Below are 19,685 nucleotides of genomic sequence, written 5' to 3'. Positions count from 1 at the left end.
CTTAAAAATATTCTAACCAATTTACTTTAATTGCTTTATTTCCTGTTATCCTTAGATTTTATCTTTGCTGGGGGGAAGGGAGGGTCCTCTGCTTTCTATTCTTCTTTAGAAATATTTTCCTTTCTCATCTTTTTCTTCATTTTTTGCATGCACCCTTATATCACATTTTTACTCTTCTCCACGTCGCATTTATTCAAAGTTCCTTCCGTACCCTACAATAAAACAAACACTGTTGCTATTGTTACTTCTTTCCCCATTGGGCAAGGCATTAGCTGTGAGGGACAAACATTGAGTTAGCAGCCCTCTCTGACTGTAGCGATGTGTTAGTGGCAAGTCGCCAGTTGTGTGTGTAGCTGGATGATTGCGTAGGTGCTACAAATGTGTGTATTCATGTTCTAGCAACTGTACAGTTGTAGAAATCAACTGGCGTTCATCCTGATTAAAACTAGGAAATTTCACCCTAAACTTCTTAAAGTCCGCTTGATACAAACGTTCTGCTTTCTTGCTGATGCGTCCCAAACACACACTCACCGGTGGGGTGAAACATCCTATTTTTCAGATTGCATTCTAAGGCAAAACCTTCCTTCCATCTCGACCTCCACCTTCTGGTGACATTGACCAAAAATACTCTCTATCGTTACCATTATTAGGTGAATGAAAATTACGAGTTTTGCCTAGCTCCCTGTGCTCCTGTTGTGTACACGCAGCGTCACACGATTCCACGGTTTCATGACGGACTGGATGTTGCGTGCCCCTGCAGCCGCGTTCAAGCAGCTGGCCGTACTTTCACGCGCTGCTGCGATTCGGGGGTTTTGCTCAACAGCCCTGCGCCTGCCCTCCCCCCACGTCTGGGGGTGCCCACGGCGGCACGCGGTGCCCAGCACGCACGGCTCACTCCTCGCACTAATTTCTGTTCCGCTCCCCGCCTTGTGGCCCCGGACCGCACCCGCGCACAGCATCCCCGTGACCAGGCGGCTCCGGGGCCGGGCAGGCGGCGGCGCCACGAGTTACCTCGGCTCGCAGCCGGCAGGGGGCGGCCCCGGGCACCGGAGGGAAGGGGCAGACCGCGGCGGGGCCACCGCCCTCACAGGAGCCCTCCCTCTCAAGAGCCGCCCGCCTCAGCCGGCCCCGCCCTCTCCCGCGCGCCGCCAACGGCCGCCTACCTGGCCCCGCCCTGCACCGCCCCGCCTCCCGAGCGCGCACGCGCCAAGTGCCGGAGGGCGGACTTGTTCTGTACGCATGTGCGGCAGTGGTCACGTGAGCCGGGCGCTGGGGGCGCTTCCGGGGCCGCGCGGGGCGGCGCGCAGCGCAGCGGGACCTCAGCGCGGCGGCCCCGGCCCGGCCCGGCCCGGCCCAGCCCGCCAGGTGCGGCCGCGGGGCGGGAGGGCGGGAGTCGCCGGCTGAGCCGTGCCTGGGGGTCCGGGACAGGGACCGGGGCCGGGACTTTCCCTTCCCCTCCGGTCGATAGGGCCCGAGGGCAGCCGGAGCTGTGGACGCGGCTCCCCGGAGCCGCCCGGTGCCGGGCCCCCTCGCCTCGGTCGGGTCGCGGGACGCGCTGTGCGGCGGTGGGTGGGCGGGCGGCGCGCTGCCTCCCTGCGGGGCCTGTGCGCCCGGCGTGCCTGACACAGCCCTGCTCGCCCGGAAACGCGCCGCGGTGCCTCCCGAACCGCAGCTCGGTGCTGTGCTGGGTGCTTGCGGCGTGAGTCTGAAACTTTCCTGCTCAGCTGGCTCATTTCTGTGCCCTTGGGTGGTGCTGGTGGCAGGGAGTAAATGCAGATGAACTGCTGGCTTGCTGTCAGTGAAGGTCTTTGCATCCCCTCGTTACGCAAGCTTGCGAGTTATAAGGCTTGGATGTCTGTCTTTGCATCTGGGAAATGGGGCTTAGGTTTGTGGTGAGTATGGCTGCGTTCTGAAAGCCAGTGGGATTATGGAAATATGTAGAAATTACAGGGTTCTGCACAACCTGACTGCGTGCAAAAATATGTTACATACGTATCACCGTAGTTGTCTTGCAGAGTAAACTTTGTATTAATCCTACTTAAAATGCTATTGTGCTAACCAAGGAGTGGATATGGGTCTCAGTGTTGGATAAGTAGATGTGACTATATTAATGCTTATCTACTATTTGTATATTTTCCTGTGAATTCAAAGGTGAAGACTTTTTAAAAAAAAAAAACAAACAAAAAAACTTGTAGAAGGTCTTAATCAAAAATGAATCTATGCATTCTGTTATTTCTCTTACTCTTAAGTACCAGGGACTGATCAGAGTGTCTGTTAACCTGCCACTGTCTGATTTGGTTTGCAGTTCAGTAGTCTTCTCGCCACTGTTACACCTGGTATTTACACCTACACTAGCTGAGCCACATCAGTGTTAGCGACTGTTCTGGGAGCTAAGTCCTCTTCCAGGGGAAAAGATGAGAACACAGCTTGGCTTCCGCTGTGAGCAGTAATACACCTCAGTGGAAAATTACATAGGTTTAATCTGCTTGTCTGGCAATGAAAATCCTTTCGTTAGCTGTAGCAGAGGAGAAATGACTTTAGTGTTGTGTTCCCCTGTGGTAATGTTGTATGTTGTGGTCCCATGTGTAACATTGTAGCTTACCTGGTGAGATGCTTGCAAGTATAAAAGGCGTTGGTGATCACCAAAGTCCAGTGGCTTCAGGAAAGGAGCAGAGCCGCATGGCAATCCTGCCTCCAGATGTTCTTTGTTGAAGTTTCTGACCTTTAGATATCTCCCAATCTTCTGATTTCTTCCAGTTCTATAAGTTAAGTGGAGAGTAGTGAGCAATGGAGAGTAAAATGACAAGTTTGCTGTTGAGGAACTGTGGCATTGAATTAGCTGGGAAGGCTTCTAGGACCAGGCAGAAATTAACTCATTTTCTTCTACGTGACTAATGGAGACTTGCGTTATTAGCATTGCACTTCTCAAATTTAACCTTCAGATTAAAAATGAGAAGTCAGTACTACCACAGCAGCTATAGGAATACTGTTTTAAACTCTGCTTTACTTTGGATGAGCAGAAATAGAACTTTCCTGCTTTGTAAGCATTGATATTATGTTAAAAAGTAATTTAATAGCCAACTAGAAAGTCAGCACTTCTCTAACTTTCCTGAAACCGAAAACTACCTTTCCTCCTTAATTTCTTGTTCTTCTGGTTGACAAGTGCTTTTGTGGTCAAGTTTTTAAGCCAAAACTTCCAAACTAGCTACTTAGTCTGCCTGTAAAGTAGGACATGGAATTGAAATAGCTTAATCTTCTGCTTTTCTGATGTAGGGCTTGGAACTCAGCTGGTAAGTTGTTTGCAGTTATGCTGTGCAGCATTCAGTGGATGATTGCTTTAAATCTACCTCTAAAGAATTCTCATTACCAGTTTCTTGTCATGTGGGAAGCATTTTCTAAAAGTATCTTAAAAATTGATGGTAGTCTAAGTAACTTCTAAACCTTGTGCCTTAGTATATCAAGCTTAGCTCAATGCAATGAAATAGATGCAGGTAGGAATTGTTTCCGCACTGAAATGTGGTACATCTGAAATGAGTAGGTATTACTTGGTGTTCAGCATGAATCAAAAGTGTAGTGATAAAACTTCAGGTCTTAGGGAAAAACTCTTTTTAAACTCCTGGAGGAACTGTATAGTCTGAATGCAGCGCAGGCAAGCTCCAAAGTAGCATCTTACAGCCACCAGCACAGTGACAGGGTTGGTTTCTTCTTTCTGTCAGTTTTCTTTTCCATCTGCCCTTTAAGAGTGAAGTAATCAGCTGAGACTTTATTTTAGGTTTAGAGTCTCTTTTCAGTGAACTGTGTTAGCCTCAGACGGTCTATTCCATGCTGATTGTAACCACTGCATTCTCTTAATTTGACCGCATGGGATATCTTGTGAAACTTCTAGTACTTCATCTCAGTGTCCCAAAACAAATGTATGGAGAGCTACTTACCAATTCCATGTTCCTACTAATCAAAATATGATTTTATCTCCAAGCAAATACTTAAAATTCATTTTTGCAAACACTCAGCAGGTTAGTACTCAGGAGAAATTATTCAGAGAGTGTTGACATCTTAATGAAAGAGGACATATTTTGTGAGGAAAGTGGCATGACTCAAGCAGCAGGAAAGTCTTCCCAAAAGCGTATTATTTAAAAAGGACAAATAAAAAGAGGAAGAGCTGGGAGTACAGTTACTGAGAACAACTTCTTGGAGAGTATGTGTGAAGGCACATCCTACCAGCAGCTGGGCTGCACAGGGGCTGAGCAACTCAAACAACGAAAGGTTTCTGGATAAGGAGAACTGGGTTACAACCTTCCAGATGTTGTATTCTGGTTTCCTGGGTGGGGGAAGGAAGGAAGCTTCAGTAAAATAAGATGATTTTTTGGCATTAGTGTTTTATTTGTCTCTGGTAATGTGATTAAAAAAAAAAGTATTCTAAAATTTTATTAAGCAGCTTGTGTTAAGCATTGCAAGTCTTAAACTTAGTCTGTGGCTGTAATCAGGTCAGGAGAAGAGAAATTCAGATTTTGCATAATAAACAGTTCTACAGAAGAGTAGGTTCAACTTATTTCTTTTTACCTGTGTGAAAAATAAACTTTCTCGAGCTTAATTCACATAGTGATTGTATTCCAGCTTTGTACTTACTGGTGTCCTGTGTCGATTGCGCCTTTGCATTTAAAATTGTATTTGGTTTCTTGTTTTTGTTAGTGTTTTTCTTACCATTTTTCTTATTTTCTTATTATTGATAAGTTTACCTGTTCCTGTCAATCTTTAGAGCCAAGACAGCCACGATTTTCAACTGTATTGGACTTGTGTGTTAGCAGAATGGTTTATTTTGTTCCATTATTGGAGATTCCTTATTGCTGGTGATGGGTGAGCCTGAAAAAACACAGCTTGACTTGCACATCCCAGGGTGAGTTCTCTTATAAACAAAACACTATTTCAGGAAGTGTTTATCTTTCAAGTCTTTTTTTTTTTTAAAAAAAAAGAACTTAATTGTATTTTAGATCTGACCATCTGATTTTTCTTAAAATATATATTGATTCAATGTCTCCCATAGAATCTAGAGTTGTCAGGTTTCTCACAGTTCGAAGTGAACTGGTGTAATTCCAAATGAAAGATGAGGTTGCTTGGGGGCTGGTTGTAACTTAAAGGTTGATTCTGCTTGAGCAGGATGATGGATTAGATGACCTTAAGAAAACCCTTCCAACCTAAATTATTATGATACTAGTCCATAAGCAGTTTTTTATTTAAAAAAAGCAAACTGTAAACTGTTCCCTTGTGGCTTTTTTCACATAATATATCAACTTGGTGATTAAATGAAAATGTGTTGTAAATACTGGAGTTGCAATAGTACTGAACTATGTTACGTTCCTGCAGGTGTTCTTTAGCCCACTGTCCTGAAGACAAGAGGTTCTGGCTGATCAGGACTACCTATTAGTGATTTAAGTTGGCTGGAGAATGGAAGGTGTTGAGTTTAAGGAAGAATGGCAAGATGAAGATTTTCCAAGGTTTTTTAATTTAAGTTCAGATCAAATGCATAACATCCAAAATAAGCTGTCTCTATCTTCCTGATAAAAGAATACTCAGTCTTGCAGTGTTTTCCTCTAACGTAGTGGTCTTGTGAGTGTTTTGTGGTATTTTTTTTTTGTCTGGCAAGGGATAGCTTTATGTTAATTTTTAGTACAAGAATTCCACTGTTGAACTTTCCAGTGTTACTGAAGTGAAAATGCAAGTTTGACTTTGTTTTTATTTTCATGTAGTAGCTTTTTGCAAATGTTGTTTGCTTATTGTCACCCTGAATATTTCACTAAGCAATGCTTCTGAGCAGAATTCCAACTTTTAAGAGTACTAGTGATGCTTAGATCTAAAAAGAAACCAAAAAATCTGACTTCTAAGACATCCTATGAGTACTACTTCTGTGATGTATGTAATGTCAGAGTTTCTCAAGCAAGAATACAGCAAGTTATCTTAAAGATGACACCCGTAGCAATCAGTATTTTGACACTGCTCATGTGAGCAGTTGGTAATTTGAATGATATAAAAGAGGTTTCTGCTGCTTTGGTGCTTAGTTTACTGCCAGTAAGTATATTTTAATTCAGTGCTATCCCACAGCGGGTTTTTAGCAGTGCATGGGCCTAGGTTTTTGGTGTTTAGCTGATTTTTAATACTTTTTTTTTATAAACTTTATTCTGTGTACTAGGCCCCTGCCAGAGGATGATCCTGTTGACTCAGATGTGTTGGCTGCAGCTGGAACAGAAGGTGAAGCTGGTAAGAATACTTCACTGCAGTAAAGCTTATGTCTTCCTATATAAATGGCTGTTTTGAAGCTCCATTTTATTTTTTGAGTGAGACTTGAAGGAACAGCATTCTAAATGACAGGTTTATCTGCAAACAGAGCTATCCAGGTAATATTGGACAAAAATGAATTACTGCACTCAGTTTGTGACTGACTTTAAAATCTTTGTTCATTATTTAGCTACTTTTCATCAGATAGGGCCTACCTTAGTCTTGCTCCAAATTTCAGGCCTTTGTGATCTTTTAATATTGTTGGCAGTCCGAAAAGTCAGAGGGGAAATAATCCCAATGCTCTTCTTATGTTCTTAAATTTTTTTGATCTTGTCTGTCTGCTTTAGCTTTGGCATTTCCAGTGCTGGATCAGGCTGTTTATTTTGTTTCCTGCTTTCAACTGCTGTCTAAATCAAGCAAGTATTTGCCTTGTCTAAAAGCATGCTGTGTGTTATTTAACTAACATTTTCTTTTAATCTTCTGCCCTTAGTGTTGTCTGTTGGCCTCACTTTTTTTCTCTTTGCACCTTGTATATTACTTATTTCAAATATGGTTATGATGTTACCAATACCTAAAAAAAAAAAAAAAGTGCTAGAACATGAATCTATTGCACTGTCTGCAGCACTTGGGATAATGTCTAGAGCAGCTTTGGTGGAGCTTTGATACAGCTGTCATAGGTAACAGTCACTTAAGTGGTGGCAGCACTTCAGATTTTTCTTCTGCTGGTAGTATGGTGGTCTTCCTCTGTGATTGTAGCGTGTATGCAGTTGGTTAAACTTAAGGTGTTAAGAACTTGAACTTAAGTCTCTGAAGTTTTGTTTTTCACCCTTTGTTTATTTTAATTCCTGTTCTAAATATATATTTTTGATGTGGTGGGCATTAATTTATTGTGCACTTTGGGGAAGCGCTGTGCTGTTCTGTCTTGTTAATTTGCTTGTCTAAACTTGCTTGGCTTTGAAAATAATTGATTTGCTTTTTTCAAATGCAGAGGTTAATGGTTTCAAAGTGAGGAAGAAACTAGTGGCACCAGATATCAGTTTAACTTTAGATCGCAGTGAGGAATCTGTTTTGTCTGACTTGGATGAGAGTGGAGAGATTGATTTGGATGACTTAGATACTCCTTCAGAGAATAGCAATGAGTTTGAATGGGAAGGTAAGTGTTTTGTTGCTTTTATCTAGTGCCATAAAGTATTTGTCTTTTTTTATGTACAGGTCTACGGTTCTTCAGAGGGTAAATAACTGCCTCGGTTTTTACTCTTGTAATGGTAATGGGAGTGATTAGATTGGAAATGGGGACAAAGAATTTTTCAAGAGCAAATCAGAATATGACTAGTAAACAACAGACAAACATAATAACCATAACTCCAAATAAACTTACATGAATATCATTGAACACTTTTTAAACTCAGTTATGGAGAATCCTGCTCTATTGTAATATGTTTTTAAGAACCAAATTGTGACAAAATATATACATGTTTTACGTTTATTATAGATCTATTTTAAATGGAGGTAAATGATTTAGAGGGATACAGATTATAGACTAGCTAATCCGAAATTTGTCAATTGCAAGCGTTTGTATTTAAAGAGGTCTGTTTTTAAAAATGACTAACACCTCTGAGCTCATTTTACTGTAATAAAAATGTGGGAAGGTCAGAAGCTTTTAGAGTTTGCATGCTTTCTGTATTGACTAGAAGTGGTAGAAAATTTATTTTTTGTCAGGGAATTTTGAAATGACTCTGAAGTTACTTTAGTTGTAGGCATGCTAGAGGTGTTAAGTGAATGATCTTAATTTTAAGGAATGAGTAGACCCTTCATCTGGTCTTTACAGGCAAAACCTGGTGACTCAAATTTTACTTGAGATAAGTCTTGGGTAGGAGTTGAAGCACAACTGCAAAAACTACAAACTACACTAAACTAAAAACTACAAACCTGCAGTTTAACTATGTTTTGGGCCCTTCTATGTAAACTAAGAACTACTGCTTTAGTCAAACAGTTGGAGTCTAACTTCTATAAACATTATGACTTAGTGTCTCTAAAATGATATGTAAACACGTAACATCAATTATTTTATGCTGTGAATACAATAAATTCCTGAGTAAACAGGAAGCTCTGTATTAAGAATGAAAAATGTTCTTCATTCCAAGGTAGCTTATAAATAGAGGAAAAAAAATATTAAAAATGCTTACTTTAAAGAACTAAGATGTTGCAGGAGAAGTTCTCATAACAGACTGTGGGTTTACCTGTATAAAAGAATTTTCGTTTTAGTACATTAGTAGAGTTAGTACATTAGAAGAGTTGGTACTTAAGATTAAGTTTGCAGTGCTGCTAAGGAAATGTTCCAGATAATTGTGCTTTGTTTTTAAAAATGGCTGAAAAGGGTTTCTGTCTTTTCTTCCTTTAATGCTGCTGCCCTCATTTTCCTGGAAGGATAGTTTCAGTTAACAGCTTTGTCTTGGGAACAGACAACTAACTTGCAGTAGGTTTTTCTCGCTTTGGGTAAGGTCTATGCAACAAAGTCAAGAATCATAAGTTAATTGGAGCAAATTCTTTTCACAGATTGCTGTCAGCATAAATTTCATATATTGATTGCACACATATGAATTAGATTTAATTTCTAATATATCTGCCTGCATGTCTGCTTGCAAGATAGTGTCAATGTCTAAAATTACGCTTTTATGTAAATTTGTGATCTAGTAACCTGTATAATTATCACTGAGTTAACCACTTTGTCTATTGTGGTGTAATTCATTAAGGTTGGTGTTCTGAAAGCTGACAATTAAGCAGGCTTCCCATGTGACCAGAAGCTTGCCATTCAATTTTAAAGAAAAAAATGCTGTTTATGGAAAACAGAACTAACAGTGTTTTGATTAAATTTGATATCAGTGAGATCCTATTTTGTAATGACTGAAGGAACTATTATTTTTCAGCCAAACACATCAGCTGACTTAAAATAGATTAGATAGCAAAGTGGTTAACCTGTGTTGTTATTTACTGCCACTGTATGTGGTATTCATAATGGATTTTGAACGTGTTTTAACTTTGGCAGATGACCTTCCAAAACCGAAAACTACTGATGTAATTAGAAAAGGATCACTTACTGAATACACAGCAGCGGAGGAGAAAGATGATGGTCGACGCTGGCGTATGTTTAGGATTGGAGAACAGGACCATAGGGTGGACATGAAGGCAATTGAACCATACAAAAAAGTTATCAGTCACGGTGGTAAGGATTAGTGTTATGCTGAGGAGAACTGTTGAAACTACTACTTTCGGCTGATTTGCAGTGGCATGGGAAGAACTTTGAGTGTAAAGACTCATGTGGTTATTTACTTGTAGTATTAAGTCATATGGTTGTTTTGAGGTATTTTTTTCCAGAATAAACTAAGGTTCCAAAATGTACCCGTGTTCAGATGAGGCTACTAACACAAGCATACATAATAACAGGCTAGCTGTTCATTATAGTGTTTTGTTTTTAAGAGTGTTGAAAGTATTATCTTTACGTCTACTAAGGAAAAGATCAATTTACTGATTCTTCAGACAGTCTATGCAGTTTAGGTAGGAAGAAAAGTTGGCTATCTGAAACATTATTAAACATGCTGAGTAAAAGTAGATGAACCTGAAAAAAATCACCTTGAGGTTTTCTGTAATTATAAGCAAGATCCTGTGCCCTTTTTAAAAATTCGTTGGAAACAAAAGTGCTGAGGTACTAAAAGGATTAATCCTGTTCTTACCCATGCCATCAAAGTCATTCCAAAGGATGTTAATCATTACGGTGATAGGTGCTTTCTATATATAATGTGTCTATATAGAATGAGTGTTTGTAAAGCTCTTTAAGATAAATAATGAAAAAGCTTACTGTGTGTTCTTGACTTCTTTGAGTAAATGTGGTCAAGGTATAGTCACCTCAGTCACTACTGCTGCTTTTTTCTTTGTAGGTTATTATGGTGATGGGTTAAATGCCATTGTTGTGTTTGCTGTTTGCTTTATGCCTGAAAGCAGTCAGCCTAACTACAGATACCTAATGGACAATCTATTTAAGTAAGTCATATGCCTCTGAAGAGGATCTTACTTTCACATTGTAAAGCTGGGTATTTTTAAGTTCTGTTATCTTTGAAGCTTTTTGTTTCATATGAGGGGAAGGTAACAAATAGTGAAGCAACTGTCTGCTTCCTGAGGAAGGAAAAAAAATGTTGCTCAATGCTGACAACTTTTTTTTAATATTTGAGCAGTACTAGAAACTACTTTAAAATCCAAAAATCTTCATTTGAAGGTTTTCTTTCCGTGTGTTTACAGGTATGTAATTGGCACTTTAGAGCTACTAGTAGCGGAGAACTATATGATAGTTTATCTGAACGGTGCAACAACACGGAGAAAAATGCCAAGCTTAGGCTGGCTTAGGAAATGTTACCAGCAAATTGACAGGAGGTAAGAAGTTGTGGAATGTTTTGTCACAATATTCATGTTTAGTGATATATGTTTAGGAAAACATGCTGTTTAATGTGCTCTGGTACTTGCTGGTTAAGATTAATTGTTAAGCAAATTGTTTAGTGTATCAAAAAGCTCTTCCAAAACAGTGTGGAATAATAGTGCAGGCGTGCTTTTTTAGTGAAAGTAGTAATGTTAGAATGGTGAATACTGTTACTATCTAGAATTTAATTGAACATTCATAGATTACTGTAGTAAGATAAGGTGGGTTCCTTCTTAACCACTTCATTACGGACATGTAAAAAGATACCAAGAAACTTCTTTATAATGTTATTTCATTGTTTTCAAACTGATTTAACTTTCTGATTTCAGCTGTGCATTTTTCTGGTATTTTCTTCTGGTGGACAGTAATTTCTAATAATAGAAAGTCAATGCTAGATTTATGGATACAGTTTTAACTGCAAAAGCACCCTTTGTTTAAAAAACAAGAACTTTGTCATGCTACCTTTATTGTTCTAGTAATTATGTCTAATGTTTGAATTCTTCAGGTTAAGGAAAAATCTGAAATCATTAATCATAGTTCATCCTTCTTGGTTCATCAGAACACTTCTGGCCATCACAAAACCCTTCATTAGGTAATACTATGAATACTATGGAAGCTGTTTCTTAAAAGTTTAAATGTCAAACCGTTAAATACTTAGTGAACACTTTAAGTTGTAACTGTACCCTACGTTTGTTCTTCCACAGCTCAAAATTCAGCCAAAAAATTAGGTATGTCTTTACCCTGGCAGAGCTAGCTGAACTCATCCCCATGGAATACGTTGGCATCCCAGAATGCATAAAACAGTACGTTCTTTATTCAAACATGTTCTATGTTGACCATGTTTTGGAACTGGTATATAATATATTCAGTGGTTGGTTTGAACATAATACTCTGTATTTAATAAAATTTAACTTAAACCATTGCTATCTCTAGGAGCAATTGATGAGCTACATTTTTAATATGTAATAGCAGTTAGAATGCTAACGTATAGGGATTTTCGTATACAGTGTCCTATGTGATTACCAAATTATGGTGTGTGTTAGTCTTCTGGAGACAAGATCTCACTGCAGTTGTTCTACCCATTGTATGCTAAGTGGTCTTGAGTGAGAAATTCTGTATGTTAATGATGTTATGTATGGTATCTTCAGTGTTCATGATAAAATGCAGAACAGCTCAAGGAGTAAAATATCACTTGGGTTGGGATTTAATTTAAATGAAGAGCTGTGGTGGAAAAATGCTGAATCCCTACCCACGGTACTTCTAAAACTACTTTGGCAGGGAGGGGAAGGCAGCATCAATGTCCTTGGTCTTTTCTTTTCCTACTACTCTTCCTTCTTTCCAGATCTTTGCCATATAGTATCCATTTTAATGTCAGCACAACTGATATCAGGTATGATGATGACACATCAACAAAATTTGTGGATGCAGTAATAGAGAAATCGTCAAACTTAGATCCTGAAAGAGTTAGATAGCAATACTAATAATTCTATCAAATTATTGGAAGCTGTAACATGCAACCTATGGAGTATGTATCACAGTAAGGGATCATAAATGTGATGGAAACTGGGAACTCTATAAGGAAAGATGGTGTTAGTATCACTAGACAGAGTGGCACATAAATGTTGGAAAAAGGCACATAGATGTTGGGAAAAAAAATACTGCTGCTTGCTGGAGTAAACCATCAGCTTGTTTTCGGCTGTAGAATTTTTGTCTCCCATAGAGCAGATGCAGTTTTCTTCTTGGGGAAGAAAGACATGACAAGGCCTTGTGCTACTTTTAGAATGTTGTATGGGATTTTTAAGGATGAGTTATGGAAATTCAGGCTGTCATTCCAAGTCGTGCAAGACTATTTTCTGTTCTAAGGAACTATTAAGTCTTAAGTCAGCCCAAGTTCAGCCTTTACAGGAGTTAATTCTTAGACTTCTCTGGTGAATGTCAGGCTTTAAACTGTTAGGAATACAGGCTTTCAATTTTAGTGATGGGTAAATACTGTATAGGAAGTTGTGTTGGGTTAATATGTTATGTCATGGTAATTAATTCTCAACTTAAAGATGTTGGAGGTACAAAATGTTTTCTTACTTCAAAACCTGGTATGTTTCCACAAACTATATTGATACTAATGCTAGTTTACAGCTTCTGTTGAATTTGGTCTCCATATCTTATATTTACTGAAATCAAACTTTTCCTCACCAAGGTATGAAGAAGAAAAGTTTAGAAAGAAACAAAAAAGGTATATTTGTATTTTGATTAGGGTTGCATCTAGATAAGATCACTTGCACTGCAACTAACTCCCAGTTGATTGGCTTGTGTAAAGGAATAAGCATTTGTAAATATAAACATGCACTAGTGACCTAATTTTTATGCATGGAAGTAATGTAACATCTGAAACCCCACCCTGGATGTTTTAAGTATATTTGTAGGTAGTCTCTAGTATTAAATGAGATTCCTGGTTTAAGTGAGTATGTGGATTTTCAGCCACATCTTCAAGAGGAAAAAGCATGCTTCTGTACAAAGTGATTTAATCATTTTTGCTTTTTCTAACAAGTGATGTCTGAAGAGCTGTTTTCAGGTGCTAAGCTATAGTTAAACTAGTCAGCAGAGATGCAACTATGGAGCAAGTTCTAATGCTGTATTTTTGTTTGATATTCACTTTAGTTATTAACTTGCACAGATGCAATTTAATATTTTTAGTGCTGTTTGTATTTGCAGTGCCTACATTCCTTGCTAATAAGCACTGGGTTTTGATTTTAACTTTCAGTCTCCTGCTAACCATTCAAGTTACCCCAGCAGCTGTGATAATTTTTTTTGAATTGCTGTTACTTTTTTCAGTGTCTAACAAATGTACTACAAGTTTTTGCTATTAACTTTACCTTGACAACTCTTGCTGTGTATGTGCATAACTGTTGAGGGAGGCTTATTGTCAAAATTGGATAATAAACACAGGAATACTGATATTAAAAATAAAAGCAATTTAAATTCTGTGAAAGCTAGCACCTAAAGCTACTGAGCTAGGAATTACTCCAATTAAGTGATGATCTTGCAGTGTTGTAACCTTAAGTTCTAAGACGTTGATACATAAGAAACCCTTTCAGTACATATTCAGAACAAGAGTTTTGCTTTTTTCTCCAGTGTGCATCATTTGGCCCAATTGTATTGCAAGGCCCATTTACGTCAGGCTGTAAAACTGAAACATTCGAACAGTAATGTGTAAAAGTGTTTGTTATACTGGAAATTTTTAAATACACTATCAATATTGCCACTTCCAAAGTAAAAACTTACTTGTAGAGGCAAGATCACAGGCACTAAGTGGTTGTGAGTCGTTAATCAGGTTGAAAGCAACTGTAGGGAAAGGGAAGTGTGTTGAAGAACGGTTACTAAACTTGTTGAGGATGGCAGTAGAAATTCTTCAGCTATATATATATATTTGAGTCTCTTTGGAAGCTATAGTATGATGTTCTTCTGTGGATTTATTTTGTGAGCTATAAGGTCTATGCATAGCCTGTTCACGTTAGCTTACAGGTTCATACACTTCCTATAATTAGTCTTACAAGTCACGTCAAAATGTTTTCCTTAAGATACTGCAATGAGGACAGGGTGAGTTGTAGCTTCATACTGTGGAGGTAAACACAGTACAACACTGCTCCAGATTTGTTGGATCTGTATCTACTAGGTACAGTTCTTAAAACTGTGGAAAATAGAATATTTGCTGCTCCTTTTTATGGGTTTGGATTAGAACCGTCATTGTTTTTAATGTTTTGGAGAAACTGGCTCGTTATAGTTTAAGAGACTAAACAGGTAGATTAGACAACGTGGTTGTTAGAAGACAAACTCATCCTGAGCCTCCTGTTTTGGAACTGCTGTTGATTCTAAAATTATTTCCATGCACAACTTCTTTTCCAGAAGATATGGTTAAAATTGTAGCTTTTTCTTACAATAAAGATGGAAAGTACATATCAGAGGAATGTGAACCATCCCTTGGTTTCTGCAAAGCTACTTTGTCTTTGTTTGCCAGTCCGAAGGCAGATATCAAAAAAAAAAAAAAAAGCTTTAGTGGTATGATGGTGAATTTTTCTTGGAGTTTTCCTGGAACTTTTCCATAAGAGTCTTAGAACTTAATAGAAGTGTTGCAGTTTAAGGAGCCACCTGGTTTTTTTGATTCAACTTATGCTCTTACTTTCTTGGCTTAATTGCTATAACATTAAAGACAATTTTGTGCTAATACTGCTGTGTATGAATTCATTAAAGTAGAAGTGCTTGATGATATTGTGTTACCTGTAAACTTGTATTCCTGCTTGCATTCATTAATAAGAGCACAAAACTTGCTTATTTTCCTTGCTGTGCAGTCAAATTTCACTTGCACCTTTCAAATGCTATCCTTATTTAAATGGTTTCTTAATTTTAATCCATTTCTAGGGGGAAGTAAATATTTTAAAGCCTTGTTGTGACTGCATTCAATAAAAATCTTAACATTTCAGTATTTATTTACTAAAACTTTTTCCATGTAAGAGCTTTCAGCATTTTCTTGTTAAGATTAATAGTTTTGCTTAATATGAGCTAACAGACTCAATTTGTTCTTAAGATAGGTTTAATTTTATTGCTTTCTTTACTAAGCAGAGTTGACCAAGAGTTGAATGGAAAGCAAGAGCAGAAAAGTGAACAATAAGTTTTGGAGTCCAAACAAGACTGAAGAATACACAGATGGAACGATGCTTTTTTTTCTTCATTTGCGATGTGTGTGTGTATATACGATGTAACTTGTTGCAAGAGGTGCTTAACTTCTTTGGACTAGCACACAATGGACTGTTCACTGCTGTATTGTTTTGTCTTGACTTTAGTAGTTACCTTTATGTAATCCTTTTATACTGCCAAATGTCAAAGAACCTTGTGTTTAGAGGATATTCTTGCAATTGTTTACCTAAATGATGCATGTTCTTCAGTAAAATATTTATGTATCTAAATGCTAAAGGAAAGATAATATATATTTTTATGACTTTGAGCAATATATTGTGTACCTGCTGAAGGAATTCACTTGCAGGTAGGCAAGGCCATAAATTACTTTTTTATTGTATAAAGTGCATGATCTGTTGCTGTAAATGGTCAAGTGCATTTCTTGGTTGTCATAGAAACCTTAATATTCAAACAAATTAACAGTCACAATGTAGTCTCTCATGTGTGCAGATCCTTATTTCTGTTCACATCTCATACAAGCAGTACCCATTTAGCTCGTTAGAGTGAGCTTGAGCTTTGTCTTAATCTACTTCTCAAAATACACATCTGGAGTTCTCTGAATTTGTTGGACAAAGGGTTTAAGCCTCTGCCACAATGGAAACTGAACTGTTTGAATAACTAATAGGATGCTGGACCTACTACTCAGACCTTTGTAAACTTAAGTTGCGAGTTTAGATTGCTTCAGTAAATCAAGGACAGTTCAGCTGCTGTGACAAAATGAGTTCATTCTAGTTCCTCTTCTTCCTGGATGAGTATCAGCTATCACCAATAGAAACTCTAGTTATTTTCAGTAGAGCTTGGGCATTGCTTAGATATCTTATATATCTTAGCCATAGTATCAGTTGTTTGCAGAGGTAGGGGGAGTCTTAGAATAACTGTCGTCCTTACAGAAGAAGTACCCCTTTCTAAAGCTCTTGGTTTGGCACCAGATACAGCACTAACTTCAGATATTAGCACTAACTTCACTTACAAAGGCAGCAATAAAAAGGGTTGCTGCTCCACCCATGCCCCACAATGGTATTACCACAATGGTATTAAAATCCTCTGTAAGAGGTATTGGATCCATAACTGAAGTTTATAGGCTTATCAGGGTAGCAATTATGCACTGGTTGGTAGGCTGTAAAAGTTTGTCATGTATCTGGTAGCTCTCTCCCTAGAAGGGCGGATACATGCAAATTAATCCATTCAGGAGCTGAGCAACTTAATACTGTAGCAAATATTAAATCTTTCTTCACTTCCGTTTTTAGTATGCTCGTAATTTTGTCTTAACAGCAAAAATACCTGTTCTTAATGTTAGTGTTATACAGTTTTCTTAGGAATAAAAGAGTGTTCAACTAGGTTACTACCTGTCACTGATTTGTATCAGTCGAGAGCTAATTCCATGATCAAGATTTATTACTAATGACCACTTAATGTAGTATCTTTAATGATACACATAATAAACTGAGAGGAGATTCATGTCAGATGAGGACAAATTGCCTGTGTCTCTGAGAGTTTGCATGCAATTCAGAGACTTTCATCTCAAGATCTAGGCACTTTTGTTATGCTAGCTTCTGTGTGATGATTTCAAAGAGATTAATATATAGGATGTTCTTATTCAACAGGCAATGTTAATTTCAAGTTGCCTTACATCTGCTTTCAAAGGATCCAAATAGAACACTTGAACAATTTCTTTAGGGCTGTCTTATCTCCTGTTTCAATTTTGATATCGACCTAGTTTAAAGTTAGTAAATCGGACACTTCCGTAACCTGTTAATTTTAATACTAATACTTCTACAATGCAGTGCAAACCTGGAAATCTTCCTGATTTTTGCGGATTCAGTGTGGGTTCTAAGGTATATGTTAAGCATTCCAGTAATCTTGTTTCAAATTCTTCCTAGTTCTAAAAAAGTATCCTTCTCAGTAAAATCACATTCTTAGTGGGAGGATTGCCCTTCTGTGTGTCCTTTTCCTCCTTATGTATATAGTGCAGTATAAAGTGCTCTGCATAGGCTGTAATCTCAAATTATGGGATTATTAGCTTTGTTTTTCATGGTGGCTGGCTGGTTCAATGGTTTCATGTTGCAGTAGTTCTATTTCTTTTGGAAATGTATGTATGCTCACCTAATAGTTTCTTTAGTATAAGTTTTTGTAAATGAATATACAACGCAATAGTTCTGTCCCTGAAAGATACACAGCATGAGAAATTTGTGTACTAAAGAGCGATGCCCCTCTGACCTTTTCCAGCTCATCATTTAATGGTGAGGGGGATGTTTACAAAAAGCAGAGGTCCCAAAGTTATCTTGAACACAAATTAACTTCTTGCAAAACTTAAGTTATTCTATATACTTCAAAAACTATAATATATTTTAATATTTAAAAACATTAAAGAGTCAGAATGTCATACTAATAAAGTTATTTCAGAACCTGAATCACTTTGTGGTAAGTTACAGTATTATAGGGAGTTCACCTTTGGCACTTCTTCCTAGAGGTAAAACTTGTGTTGCTAGAATACAGTTTGAGCTCTGTCAAGATAAGTTTGAGTCACTAATTCACCTTCAATTTGGAGATTTTAATGAGTTTGTGTGTGAGAATATATATATATTTATATGCTAATAAGTAATTTTTGGTATTATGGGGTGACACAAATGGAGTTGTTTAGCATAGCAGCCTCTGTATGCGCAGATGTGAGGTTGTATGTGCAACAGGAGAAACGTTCAGAAGTGGTAAAAGTATTTTGGAGAAAGTAATTAAAAATGGTGTGAATAGACTCTAGATTATCTGAATGTTCTTGATGGTTTTATGTAGTATGGCAAAGCCATGTTCTGTTAGAAAGTAATGAAGAGGGATGTATAAGGATTTAGTTCTGAAGCATATGGGAGTTTTTGAAGTTCTGGAATTTAAAATACACACTTTTTGGTTCCAAAAGCTTAGAACTAGTTAGAATAATCTGTAACCTTGTTCATAAATTTTTGCAGCTTAGTGTATTGTTCACTGAAAGTAAAGAACAGTACTTATTGCTGTGAGGAGCTGTGTAGTGAAAAACAGTAGTTAGATCCTAAATTGCACACAACTAGTATATAGCCTGGTATGTGTTAGCATGTTTTGGCAAGTCTCATACACTTAAATGCTGTACACATCATACACTTAAATGCTGCAATGATATATTAGAACCTTTCAATGGTAAATTTGCCAGACTTCAAAGTTAGATTAAACGGTGGTGGTGATGGAATCTTTTATGAAATTACCTCACTGTCTCATAAGGAGGAGAGGGCACCTGTGCCTAGTCATGTGTTACAGCCTCACTGTCATCCACTGAAAAGACTGTAGGATCTTAAAAAAATAAAAAAATATACAGTGAATAGGTTGAATAGGACTGAATCTGTCATAGAGTATTAAGCTTCTTGCTGAAAGGTGTGTTTCTTCCAGTGTCCACCTTCTATGTATTCTACAGACTTGTACAGTATTTATGTAGAAAGATGGCTTATGCACAGCTCTTAGCACAAGCTGCTGTCTTTGGAGGTGACACTTACTTGAATCATTCCAGTCTCCCTCAGAAATTTCATATGAAGAACAGGGAGAGGGTGAATAGCTTGCATGCCTTTTTTTTTTTTTTTTTAACTGCGGAAGTTTTGTAAGGGTTTGGGGAAGATTCTTACTCAGTCCTCATGGATGCTGGTCATTCTCTAGAGGATTTATTTCACAGCCTGGCTGTTGGAGGTATTTGAAGAAGTGTGCTTTAATGATGCTTTTCAAGGATACCTGATTTTAGTCAGTACCATTCTGAAAAATAAGGAATACTTATTTGTTGAAGGACAAATCTTGCAGGTTTCCTAACTTCAGAATTAAGTTGAACAATACTTTCTTCTGTCACCTGTTGTTCCCTGTATTGAGCTAACAGGAAAAAAGTGCGAGCCCCTGCTCAGGGCTAGCTGTTTTTTGACATGAAGGTTCAGAGTCACTGGTTCCAAAATGTGCTGATGGAAGATGGATGCCTAATTTCCCCATGGCTCTGTAGTTACTCTGTCATCTCCAGGCATTTTTTTTAGTGAAATAAAATGCCCTAGTGTAGGAGGGCACTCTACCAGTTGAATGGTAAATAGAAGGGCTGAAATACTGTCTGTTAATAAACTCCAATCTGTATGCAACGGGAAAGTTGTGGTTTTTAACAAAATGAACCTGCAGCAGTCATGTGAAAACAGTTTATAAATAAAACAGTTTATGAACCACAGATGTTGTA

At 38.0% G+C, this 19,685-nt stretch overlaps 2 protein-coding genes across 14 annotated transcripts in view; one reads left to right on the top strand and one right to left on the bottom strand.

Moving 5' to 3' along the window:
- Positions 1-1,222: 1,222 nt before the first annotated feature.
- Positions 1,223-19,674, top strand: BNIP2 (BCL2 interacting protein 2). Of its 11 annotated transcripts, none has more exons than XM_080608159.1 (13): positions 1,224-1,365; positions 4,757-4,894; positions 5,362-5,492; positions 6,185-6,252; positions 6,618-6,686; positions 7,259-7,423; positions 9,317-9,493; positions 10,206-10,308; positions 10,564-10,695; positions 11,244-11,330; positions 11,443-11,541; positions 12,933-12,968; positions 15,353-19,674. In XM_080608159.1, the coding sequence occupies exons 3-13, from the start codon at positions 5,443-5,445 to the stop codon at positions 15,399-15,401; spliced, it is 1,035 nt and encodes a 344-aa protein (XP_080464285.1). In that variant the 5' UTR covers positions 1,224-1,365; positions 4,757-4,894; positions 5,362-5,442; the 3' UTR covers positions 15,402-19,674. The 11 variants fall into 11 exon arrangements, with proteins under 11 accessions (XP_080464290.1, XP_080464285.1, XP_080464280.1 ...); XM_080608154.1 differs by having other exon boundaries at positions 15,350-19,674; XM_080608158.1 differs by lacking the exon at positions 1,224-1,365 and adding an exon at positions 1,424-1,699 and having other exon boundaries at positions 15,350-19,674.
- GCNT3 (glucosaminyl (N-acetyl) transferase 3, mucin type) overlaps positions 2,168-19,685 on the bottom strand; it is a 42,955-nt gene continuing 25,437 nt past the window's right edge. For 2 of the 3 annotated variants that reach the window (XR_013956090.1, XM_080608132.1), the window contains one exon: positions 2,168-2,759. The gene's annotated coding sequence lies outside the window, so the exon portion shown is untranslated. Of the gene's footprint in view, positions 2,760-8,456; positions 8,511-19,685 lie in introns of all 3 variants that reach the window. The other variant, XM_080608133.1, reaches the window with a different exon arrangement.

The sequence above is a fragment of the Anser brachyrhynchus genome, assembly GCF_964034855.1.
Source record: "Anser brachyrhynchus genome assembly, chromosome: 11".
Lineage (NCBI taxonomy): Eukaryota > Metazoa > Chordata > Aves > Anseriformes > Anatidae > Anser > Anser brachyrhynchus.
The sequence above is the reverse complement of the archived record's forward strand: the minus strand, read 5'-3'. Positions and strand labels throughout refer to the sequence as shown.

Coding starts and splice junctions, on each gene's coding strand:
- BNIP2 (XM_080608154.1), top strand. CDS start 5,443: ATGGAAGGTGTTGAGTTTAAGGAAGAATGGCAAGATGAAGATTTTCCA. Junction 5,493..6,184: donor CAAGATGAAGATTTTCCAAG/GTTTTTTAATTT, acceptor TCTGTGTACTAG/GCCCCTGCCAGAGGATGATC. Junction 12,969..15,349: donor TTTAGAAAGAAACAAAAAAG/GTATATTTGTAT, acceptor TTCTTTACTAAG/CAGAGTTGACCAAGAGTTGA.